Source organism: Schistocerca piceifrons, chromosome 8 (assembly GCF_021461385.2).
Source record: "Schistocerca piceifrons isolate TAMUIC-IGC-003096 chromosome 8, iqSchPice1.1, whole genome shotgun sequence".
NCBI lineage: Eukaryota > Metazoa > Arthropoda > Insecta > Orthoptera > Acrididae > Schistocerca > Schistocerca piceifrons.
The window spans coordinates 423,816,831-423,829,293 of NC_060145.1; the positions used below are offsets into that span (position 1 = coordinate 423,816,831).

At 41.3% G+C, this 12,463-nt stretch overlaps 1 protein-coding gene across 1 annotated transcript in view; it reads left to right on the forward strand.

The window, feature by feature from the left end:
* Positions 1–11,437: 11,437 nt before the first annotated feature.
* Positions 11,438–12,463, forward strand: part of LOC124712413 (transmembrane protease serine 9-like) — a 52,793-nt gene continuing 51,767 nt past the window's right edge. The window contains exon 1 of the mRNA XM_047242707.1: positions 11,438–11,716. Within this exon, the coding sequence (XP_047098663.1) occupies positions 11,438–11,716 (279 nt within the window). The remainder of the gene's footprint in view (positions 11,717–12,463) is intronic.

Here is a 12,463-nt window from a genome sequence, read left to right on the forward strand (position 1 = left end):
TGCCTTCTTAAAAAGCTTTACAAATTTTGGCGCCCTTTCCATGTTACAATTCTAAGATATTTTGAATCTTAACTTCTACAAAAATCCTCAAATTCGTTTTACTTTTATTTTTTGTGTAGTGTTGTGGTGTATAGCTTTTTAGTATTTTATGCTGTTAGACTATCTACGTTTTATTCCTTCACCTTAATCTATGGTACTATTGGTGTTATTTTTGTTTTTGTTTTTATTGAAACTACTTTCTTTTTTCCACCTTCCTCTCTCTTGATTCTTCTTTCTCCTGACGATCTTAGCTGCAACATAATCTTGAAATATTGCGCTGATTATTTACCAGTAATAAAATTAATCTTCAAACTTGTACTGAAAGTGTTTAATACTGCCAGTCTTAGGTAAAATAACCTCTAATTCTGTTTTACTGTGTTCCGAAATACCTTGAACTTCTTGCAATTTTTCGTCGATTTCTTTATGAACTTCTAACATGAGTTGAGGCGATTCCCCCTTATGTGCATACCATTCTAATTCTTCATCCTCTTTATCTCATGTAATTCTTTTGTTTGTTTATAACTGGTATTTCCTCTAATTTTAGCTTTTGCTCAAAAAGAAGTGTGACGTTCCTGAATGTTACGCTACCTTTCCCCATATCTATTATCGCTCGTCTCTCGTTTAAAAAATCTGCACCTATAATCAAATCTGCAGTTAGTTTAGGTATAATCACGAAGTTGGCTTCGATCTTTTGACCTTGGCATGAAAGAGTTAACCTTGTTTGTCTCGTAACTTCCGCAGCATTGTTTCTAATAGGACCTCTTACTTTAATCTTACGTGTTTTCAGAACTGGCAATTCCTCATTGGCATTACACTGCATGAATAAATTTTCTGAGTTCGCAGTCAGTTCACTTCCGCTATCAATTACAATATTGACTGGGATATGCTTTACCATGGCCTTCACAATTGGTTGAATTTGAAATGGTTGGTTCTGTTCTTCTTCTTCTTGCATCAACGAATCCTCCACTGAATCATACATGAGTCTTTTTAGGAATTTCCCTTGTGAATTCGAACTTTCTGTAGGATAAGCTTCGACTGCTACTTCTCTCTCTTTTATTTCCTCTTCTCTATTTCTTTCTTAATTTACGCTTTCTTCAACATCCTCTACTTTTTCCTCATCCTCGTCTATCTTCTCCTTCTTCGTCGCTACTCCCACATAATCGCATCGAAATGCTCTAATTATCGCTTCATAACTTCCTTCATTATATACGTTGGGTTGTGTGCCCACTCGTAACTTATTTTCAATTTCTGTCGACTGCGCATTATCCTCATTGAATTCGCTTTCCCTGGTTTCCATCTCAAATAGCTGTGCAATACTCATTACTTCATCCTTTCCTCCTACATTCGATGTGCATGCCTCTGGTAATTCATCTTCCTCGTCAGTATTCTCCCAATTAATTTCGTCCCAACACGATATTGTTATTTTCTTGTCTTCATTTTCATCTGGTCCCTGCGGATTTGTTTCTTCCTTCTTCTCTTCTCGTGATAAGATTTTTACTTCTCTGTTCAAGGTGCTGCAATTGTCCTGGGTCGGTGAGTCATTCTCTTTGGCATGGGCGCTTAGCTGTCAATTCGAACGTTTATAGGGGTTTGGTGGTCTTACCCCCACCTCTTCTATCTTCATTCTCTTTTCTTGTTCAGCTTGTTGATAGTGGTTTCTTTGTTGATAATTTGTCGGTCTATTGGTTCTCCAGTACCCGTCCCTGTGGTCGTTATTCCCTCTGTGATAGTTGTTGCCGTTCCTGGGTGAATTATAGTTATTGCCATATTCTCTTCTAAATCCATAACCGGTTCTTTGTTGAAATCTATTGTCGTTTCTTGATGCGAAGTTATCACATGGTTCGTAATTATTGTTTCTTCGTACTGTGTCTTGTGGATTCCACTGCTTTTTGCTTTCGTTTTCACGTGCGCTTCGTCTTTTTATTGCGTCATCTTCCGAAAATATGAACTCTAGTTCCCTTAGAATACCTTTAAATGCTTCGACGTCATTGCCTCTGCGACCTACTAATGATTGCTGGTATTTCAGTGGTAGCTTCACCGCGCATAATTTAATCTCTCCGTCACTGTATGGTACATCTAAGCGTTGATTATTCTTTGCCATTAATTCGAAAAATTTCACGGGACTCTTCTCTCCTGAATTTTCAAAATATGGGTTCTGTAATAATTCGTACTTCACTCTGTTCTGTGCTTCGCTGGACCAATATCGTGAGAGAAACTTCTCTCTGAAATCTTCGTACGATCGGCATGTCGCTGCAACATTCTGCATGGTTTCTGCGACTGTTCCTGACATGTGTGCACATATAAAGTCTAATTTGTGTGCTAGCGTCCAGTGTTCTGGTAATCCTACTCGGAATTGATCAATAAAAGTTCGTGGTTGTAATGAGTTTCCTTCTCGAAAGTGTTGAAATTTTCTGACTGTGAGGAAATGATCGTTGTCGTACTTCGTCATAGTTCCATATGAAATTCGCGATTCTTCACCACTTTTGTTTCTGATCCTTTCTCCCGTTGTTCTTTCCGGTTGTGGTAGATCCCTTGGATATTGTCCACTGTAACTTTCGCCTACCCTTGCGTAGTATCGTTGGAGTGGTACGCAATAATTTTCTTCCATCGGTTGTGAACGTGTAACTGAATGCATTGCACTGTACTCTTCGCGACCTGGCTTCACATTGTCACGTATTGGTTGGGTATCTTGTCTGGCTAACCTTGCTGCTTCATTGCACGATCCAAACTGTCCTGAAACATACATTTGTGGTTCCGCATGTGTTTGTGATGACGTTTGTTCATCAAGAATTTCGAAACGTGTTTGTTGCTGTGCAGGCTGTCTGATTTCACGTATGTTACTTTCCGCCTGTGATTGGAATCGCAAATGTGTAATATCTTCGTTAATCGCTTGTTTTTCCGGTGCTGTTACAGATACGGATGTGGTTGCAGACTCTGTGCTTGTTCGATCCTGTTCACTACGCTCTTCAATGGTTTGCAACAACTCTGTTCGCAATTTCTGAAACTGTCGCTTCGTTTGCGCTTCTATTTTGACTATGCGGTTATCATATCTTTTCAGCGCTGCTTTCGTGATACGTTTGTGTAACACACTGTTTTCAACAATTTCACGCGCTGTACCTGCTGCTTGTCTAGTAATTTCGTTTATCTGTTTCTCTAGTTTCTTGACTTCTCCCTGGGTGTTGTTACGTAATGTTTTGATCTCGTCCTGAATGTCATTACGCAATGTTTGTACGTCCACTTGTACCTTGTCAATGTCTGTTCTCAATTGATTGTGACCTGTTATTAAGTTTCCTATCACTTCTCGCGATTCTTTTGCCTCGTCTTCAATATGACTCAGGTGTAACTGAATTTTTTTGTTTTGTTCTTTAATCGCACGCATTTGTCTCGTGGTTTCTGCATTTTGTTTCGTCATTTCTGCATTCTGAATTTTAATTTGGTTCGCAATTTCTTTATTTTGTCTTGTCATGGTTTCCGTCATTAATTGTAATAATTCTGCCAGATTGGTGGGTCCTAGTGCGTTTTCTTCCGACGTCCAACGCTCTGTGTTTTCACCCAAGTGTTGGTTTGCAACCGATTGCATTGAACTGTGCTGTGACACGTTTCTGCTCGCAGTTCTTGTACTCTGTGGTGAGGGAGCTCTGACTACTTGTACTATAGGCTCTACGTATTCAAGACGCAAGTTAGAATCCTCATCGACTGTCTCTCTACTTTCCTGCTCCTCTGTCGTATGCTGATTTACGTTTTCTATGCCTTGACGTACATTATCCTCGTTATGGTGCGTTATATGTCCTACTTCTCGCGATACTGCATCGTCTGTTGTACTGTCCTCTATTCTCTGTCCATTTTCATGCTGGGTCTCTACCTCAATTCGGTCAAGGTCTAGATCTGCCATTGGTAATCTTTCCGAATCCCTTATTTTCTGTTTTAAAAGCAATTCACGCACCCTACTTCGAGTCAACATGCGCTCATACGATCACACGCGTTTCATAAACTTTTTGTTCACACGACTTGACACTACCAAGACTGACAATCCATTCACTTACTTGTTGGGTCAGAACCAACTTGTCAACGACGTATCCGCCACCTGCGCTTGCATTGGAGAGAAAACTTAATTCTAACAATATTAAAATTCACAACATAATTATGCTATTATCTCTGACACTTTCTTACTATCTATCGCTGCAGCTACTGTTTTCGACTATGTATAACTTTATAAAAAAAATTTTTTACTACAAAAATTTTTCAAGAGGATATTTTTCTGACCTAGTTAGGCATGTGGTCGACCTTCAATCATGGTATTTTACCATCCTGGCAGGGTCGCCATTTTCTAAACATTCTGCGTGGTGTCTGTTTGTTCTATATCGTGTCTCCCTACCACTTTCGCGCAACGACGCTCTGAGCGTGTTTTTTAGGGATTGACTAGTTTGAACCTGGGACCTGTTGCTGCTAAGGAGACGCCAGACCACACATGACATGTAGAATTCAGAAGAGTTCAGTGAGACTAGCGATGATATAACCAAATACTTAATGATTTCAGCGTCAGCTCCACTGCACTCCCTGTAAAAGAATCTTAATACTAACTAAATTTGGTGGAAGGGGTTGAAGGCTTTCCTATTTTTAGTTAGCTGGTAAAATAACGTCGAAAAAGCAGTTAAGTTTACCATTGGAAATTTTATTCTACTCACAAAACATTGTTTATAAATTGCACTATTGATAAAAAGAAATGTTTTAATACAGGATGGTAAAAACCAACTGCGTTCAACAAAAATGTGAACGAATATTCCCTGAATAGGTTTCCAAGTTCTACAATGGATCGAAGGATGACCTAAGCCATATCACATCTATAATCTAGGTTTAAATTAAGTTTCACAAGAGAGAAAACTATCAAAATGGTCTACACTGACCCTCAATTATCTTTAATTACTTATCTAACTTGTCGTAAATTACAGTGGCTGATGTGGCTTCTCAGTAACTATATAACAGAAAAATCATCGAGTTTCAGATTTTTACTTCAAGTGGCAAATGTGAACACCATGAGCTTTAATTGACGATCGACACTAGTATTACGTAAAGGGGATGTAACAGATGAGACTTCTACAGTTCTGAGTGAAGCCTTATGCGCTCAAAAATGCGGCATCGCTTACTACAATTTACCGAAGTTGGTTTAAAAAAAAAATCTGGCTGTGTTTTCATCTGACCAATCAGGGTCTCAATGTTAACCTTAAGCTCCGCCTACAAAAATTCTGTCGATCCAATGAGAAACGTTATACTTTTCGTGGTGGGACAATGTTTTTAAGGTTTGCAACGTAACAGAGAAGCGAAAAAGTCTCACGCTAAAACTTGCAGCTGGTGTGGTCCCTTTAGCGTTATCGTAAGATCTATACTGTTCTTCTGGAGGGCTCTATCTTTTAACATGGGCTGGGGGGTGGTCCTAACGCAACAGAGACGCGAAAAAGTCTCACGCTAAAACTTGCGGGTGATGTAGCCCTTTTTGTGTTATCGTAAGATCTCTACTGTTCTTCTGGAGGGTTCTAGCTTTTAACATTGGCTGGGGGGTGGTCTTGACGTAACAGAGACGCGAGAAAGTCTCACGCTAAAACTTGTGGGTGGTGTGGTCCTAGCAGTTAGCTGGCGACGTGGGTGTCGTCCGTCCCTTATCGTAGGCCCTTCCAGCTTAACGCGGTTCTGCTCTCGGCTTCTGTTCTCGTTTCTCCCCTCGGAACTGCGTCTGTCTCACGGTGGGAAGGTATGACATGCATTTAGGCATTCTTGTGTTCGTCTGTGGTATTCCATTTGCTCACTCGTTACTCGTATTACTTTGGTTAATTTAAGGTCACGATGTATTCGGAGCTATGTGACGTACTACTGGATTTGCTTATCATGTCAGGGTTTTCATGGAAGGTGTTGGATTTGCCTGACACCTTACAGCATGCTGGACTCTGGCGAGGATACTTGGCACTTCTGAGGCGGAAATGTATATTCTTTGAGATGCTCTACAATGTGGTGCATTTTTCGTAGTCAAATCTACTTAGGTTTTTCTCTCCTGAGTCCTCGAAATCAGGGAGGTTTGAGTGGTAGACCCTGTACATTCAGGACGGTTTGGCGGAGACCAGGTTGCCTGCAACGAACGACATTCATCGATGCTTCCTCTAACAACACCCTCGCAATGTGGTAGAACAAAAGTACCCAGCTATACAGTGGCAGGCCATATGAAAGGCGGTTCATCTCAGACCCCACATCCCCACACCAACGGAGGTACGTGTGTTGTGATAAGTTGGGTTTGAACGGCAATCTTCCGAAACCTGAATGACTGCACTCTATTCACCAGATCGACACTCCGATATGTCCCCACTGTGCGGTCGTCGACTCCGACGACCATCGTTTGGTTTGAGCCACGGCGATCGAGTTTTGGCTGCTCACGTAGAAAATTTTGGCCCTTTTGTTGCGTAAGGCGCACACAACAATCAAATCTGACGACTTAGTCTTCCTCGGCCAGACATACTTTCCCTCCAACGCGACAAACGCTGTGAACTGGATAAAGGGTCGCATTATCTGCATCGTGCCGATGACAATGATTTCTTGGACTTCTGGTGCATAATGCAAAAGCAACATATGACCTTTCGGCGACATGTAAAATATAGAACATGTTTTGGCAGTTACTCGGGTTCATCATCCACAGACTCTCCGGCTATATGGGGTGTTGCCGGTGGGAGAAGTGAAATCAGGAGATAGATCATGGGTCAAGACCTTACAGTCATGCCCGATGTACTCAGAGGACTATATATCACTTTTCAGCTTGCGAGAAACCAACCTGGACAGACGTAAAATTGACCGTTGCAGGGTTCTCTTTGGTTTGGTGAATTCGTTAAATCTAGGCGCCACTGGGAGCCGTTTTTAGTTTAGATGTGTTGAATGACACCTTTTATTTCTTTACCTTACGTTTTTCACCTGTAAGTCGCTAAAACATAAATAAATAAGAAAATAAGAAACAGATAAATAAGTAAATAAAGCTAAATGCAAACAAAAAAGGCATTTCATCCCTTGGATCACATCGCCAGGGTTGGGAGGAAGGAGACATAGTGACCAGCTCTCGCGTTGCGACCACTACCCACCCAGCCTCCGTCATCCCACGGTCTGATCGCTTGAGGTCCTAGTTAAAAAGGGGACTGACGTAAAAAAAAGGGAAACGTCGGTATACATTTCTGCATAAAGTCCCGTTGCAACTGATATCATCAATTCCTTCTCTTTCCGGTCCTTTCTCGCACCTCCACCTTCAACTACAGAAGAATAGTACAACTTTTTGAGTAAGTTTCAATACTAATTCTTGCGAACACCTTAATCTCTCCCTTATCCATAGTCGAGTCCACATGAGTGAAGATCATCACACACATAAAACCAACGTAACTTCGAAGTTAACGTATCCTCCAGTAAAGAAAAAGGGGCCAATTTTAGTGTCCGATACCACCCGCCGGCTTTGACCAATGACGTAATATGTGATGTTATTTTGTTTGTGCCGCATATTACTGTCGATGAACGTTAAATGATTCCTCTGGATTTCCTAGTTACGCACGTACATTACAAATTCGATGTAGGTTGTTTTGTTTTCATCTCGCAATTTATTTTAGGCATCTTTTGCTAATGAAAGTGGTCGTGATTTATAAGGTATTGATTTCTCGCGTGGTTCGATATGGATGAGTCAGTTGTTTTTACTGCGAAAATTCTGCTTCAGAATATCAGTGAGCGTAAATCAACTATAAAATTTTTGCTATCATTGGGCGTCAATGATGAATTTTGCAAGTGCAGTGTCTGTGGAAATTATATGGTTTTGATGAAGGTTGCGTTATCACGAACTTCCGGCGAATACATGTGGAGGTGCAGAAAAAATAACATATGGAGATCCAAGCGTAGGGGGAAGTGGTTCGAAAGATCGAGGCTGAATTTAGAAGTAATTGTCATGCTAACCTACTGTTTTTGCTATGAATATTCTTGCAAATCTGTCGTGCACGAAGCAGGGGTTTCGTGTGGCACTGTAGTCGGCTGGTTCTCGTTTTGTAGAGAAGTCTGTGGGGAATTTATGAAGTGTAGGGGGTGATTGGGGGAGCCAGGGGTTATGGTTGAAGTAGATGAGTCACATTTTGGAAAGAGAAAGGGGGCACGAGGTTGTTGGTCTTTGGGTTTTTGGAATAGTAGTTTCTGGAGTAGATTGTGCTGATGTTGTATTTAGGGTTGTATCAAATCGGACGAAGAAAGTCTTGACATCTTTAATAGAATAATATATGGGAGAAGGTTATGTAGTCATGACGGATGGGTTTGCTTCGTAAAAGAGGTTATCATCATTTGGTCGTGAATCACAATATTCAGTTTAAAGATTTTAAGATGGTAGCACGTACTAATACTATCGAGGGGTATTGGGGGGCTGTAAAATCTGTTGTCGGGCGGGGAAAGAGAAGGATTTCAGTGTTGCAAGACCATTTAGATGAATACCGTTGGAGGAAGAGTATTCCTAAAGGTTATTGTTTATTTCTCGCATTTATGAAAGTTGTCATCAAAATGTACAAGCTTCGTTTTGTTAGGTATTGGTGGGTCTGATATTTTTTTCTTGTTTTCGTTACGTTTTCCTGTGTTACTATATCGTGCGAGTGCTACATTTTTGGTTTCTCTGGAGGGAGGTTTTTCTGTCGTTTTAATATTTTCTGGTTCAATTGTGGGCCGAGGGGTATTGCTGTGCCTTTGCCGGAGGGTTTATGTGATTGATTCGTGGTTTCATTTTTTTATTATTTTAAAATTTTGCGTCTGATTGAGGGCGGGTGGTAGGGAAGAACTGATTTGGGTAGTACCTCATTCGTGCCTGACATTTTGTGTTTCTTATATTTTTTTCATTAGTTATTCTGGATTTTGCTTCTTCCGTTAAAGTTTGACCTTCTAACATTATTATTTCTTCTTATGTCCTTACTTCGTTCTTGTCAGCCTCGATCTTTGACTCATTTGGAAGTTCATATGCGGTAAGTTTCTTTTTATGTAGCCATTTTTATGTTTTGCTTTTCGATGTTTCTGCTACAGTTCGCATATTTTTGTTATCACTCCTGATGTATAGATTTTACTGAGTGTTACTTGGAGCTACTGTAGCTGGTGTGACTTTCGTGTAGTATAGTTATCCGTACAAGGTTTGATCATTTTTGCGTTTTATTTCTTTGCGTGTGCAGTAATGTGTGTAAAGATTTTCGTTTTTTGAAAGTCTAGTCCTATTCTGTAGTTCTCTAACAAGATCATTTTTAAGCATGTTTCAATTATGTTATAAGATTTTTGCGCAACAAACAGTAATATTGGAATCTGTAACTAGAAATGGCCTCCTACATAGGTTGCTTCTAGTTACCGATTCCAGCTATTCGGCGGTTCATTATTTATATCGTTTTTGCAGTGATGATGTTGTGGTCTTCAGTCCTGATACTGGTTTGATTCAGCTCTCCATGCTACTCTATCCTGGGCAAGCTCCTTCATCTCCCAGTACCTACTGCAACCTACATCCTTCTGAATCTGCTTACTGTATTCATCTCTTGGTCTTCCTCTACGATTATTACCCTCCACACTGCCCTCCAATGCTAAATTTGTGATCCCTTGTTACCTCAGAACGTGTCCTACCAACCGGTCCCTTCCTCTAGTCAAGTTGTGCCACAAACTTCTCTTCTCCCCAATCCTATTCAGTACCTCCCCATTAGTTATGTGATCTACCTATCTAATCGTCAGCATTCTTCTGTAGCACCACATTTCGAAAGTTTCAATTCTCTTCTTGTCCAAACTATTTATCGTCCATGTTTCACTTCCATACATGGCCACACTCCATAGAAATACTTTCAGAAACGACTTCCTGGCACTTAAATCTATACTCGATGTGAACAAATTTCTCTTCTTCAGAAATGCTTTCCTTGCCATTGCCAGTCTACATTTTATATCCTCTCTACTTCGGCCATCATCAGTTATTTTGCTCCCCAAATAGCAAAACTGCTTTACTACTTTAAGTGTCTCATTTTCTAATCTAATTCCCTCAGCATCACTCGACTTAATTCGACTACATTCCATTACCCTTTTTATGCTTTTGTTGATGTTCATCTTATATCCTCCTTTCAAGACACTATCCATTCCGTTCAACTGCTCTTCCAAGTCCTTTACCGTCTCTGACAGAATTACAATGTCATCGGCGAACCTCAAAGTTTTTATTTCTTCTCCATGGATTTTAATCCCTACTCCGAATTTTTCTTTTGTTTCCTTCACTGCTTGCTCAATATAGGGATTGAGTAACATCGGGGAGAGGCTACAATCCTGTCTCACTCCCTTCCCAACCGCTGCTTCCCTTTGATGTCTCTCGACTATTATAACTGCCATGTGGTTTCTGTACAAATTGTAAATATCTTTTCGCTCCCTGTATTTTACCCCTGCCACCTTTAGAATTTGAAAAAGAGTATTCCAATCAACATTGTCAAAAGCTTTCTCTAAGTATACGAATGCTAGAAACGTAGGTTTGCCTTTCTTTAATCTAGCTTCTAAGATAAGTCGTAGGGTCAGTATTGCCTCACGTGTTCCGATATTTCTACGGAATCCAAACTGATCTTCCCCAAGGTCGGCTCCTACTACTTTTTCCATTCGTCTGTAAAGAATTCGCGTTAGTATTTTGCAGCCGTGACTTATTAAACTGATTGTTCGGTAATTTTCACATCTGTCAACACCTGCTCTCTTTGGGATTGGAATTATTATATTCTTCTTGAAGTCTGAGGGTATTTCGCCTGTCTCACATATCTTGCTCACCAGATGGTAGAGTTTTGTCAGGACTGGCTCTCCCAAGGATGTCAGTAGTTCTAATGGAATGTTGTATACTCCCGGGGCCTTGTTTCGGCTCAGGTACATGTGGAAAATATAATATAATATATGCACTGGTAATTGCTCTCGTGTTCTTATTTATTTCAGTCATCTTCAACTCATTTAAATGAAATTCGCGCCTAAATAATAGTCGCGTTAAATGTAATATTTTGTGGCATGCTACATTCGTTTGTTTACGAGTACGACCCGTTCCATTCATAGATCGTCCGTTGCAGCATCTTTGCCTCACGTATGACGTCATTGGTCAAAGCCGACGGGTAGTATCGGACACTAGAGTTTATCCAGAAAAATGTTATTGTGTTTTCGACGTCATGTTCACCTCGCGCGTTGTGATGACCACGAAAGTCAGTAGACGGCTCATTCAGTCTTCGGTGTTGCGTGTGGCGTTAAAACGACGTCATTTTTGCAGGGAGTCTTGTGAGAGGAGCGTTACTCCTGGAGTAGGCGCAGCGGTTACTACATTATTATTGGAGAAGAGGTGTTACCGGGGTAACAGCGCCACGCCCAGGCATTGGTCGGACGGAGGATGGGTGCGCGAGTGGTGGTGGTGGTGGTTTTAGTGTGGGTGGCCGCGCGGACGCAGGGCAACCGCATCGTGGGCGGCGAGGTGGCTGACATCAGGGACTTCCCTTTCCTCGCGTCACTGCAGAGGCGCCAGACGGGGCACAGCTGCGTGGCCAACATCGTCACGTACAGCTGGCTGGTCACCGCAGCGCACTGCGTCTTCTCGGCAGTTCCCAGCTACCCGAGCGAATACACCGTCCTCGCCGGCGTCACCAACCTCACTTACGATGACAACATGAAGGTGTGTACCCCTACTCCACATCCTTGTACGAGGGAAATGTAATGAAACATGTTTTTTTTTCTGAAAGCAAGTTGCTTCCATTCTGGTAATTTCCAAGAATGATTGCCTATCGAAGTCTCGGGGTCCAAACGATGCATATCGAACGTGCGATCGTAAATCCATCATGCGACTCTGGTGGCGGACATTGTGATCAGTTATTTGTGATGGTCATTTTTATCTGTTTCCCGTCGTTCCCTTAGTTGCTCTAAATTACATACCTCCGCGAATTATTTGTGAATTGCTAGGGAATCCCAGACGATTTATGTGGTTAGTGAGTGGGATGTCTGGTGTTCTTGACGTTTCTTCGATGGATTCTCTCACATGGAAAAATGTAATTCCATGTTTATCCAGCGTAGAAAATTGTTCGACTTTTTGTCGCAAATATGGAATTCTACTGGACGAGGAAAGAAGGGACTGTGTAGACTGTGGCGGTGCGAAGTGTGTAAAACTTCGTAAGAACAGTTTCGATGCTGAAATACCGTTTACAATTTCATTGTGGACAGTGCGGGAAACTAACGAGTATCAGGAAGAATAAAGCTTTCGACTCTTCCAAATCATCCATCCATACCACGTAATGGACTTTCACAAGTTTCCAACACCGACGGCGAGTAAGGTAAGTCGTCACCTTTGCAATTGAAAGTATTTTTGTAACGCTCTTCTTTCGTCGTTGCTGTAGCGACCACCGTAAACATACTCATAACGCCCGCC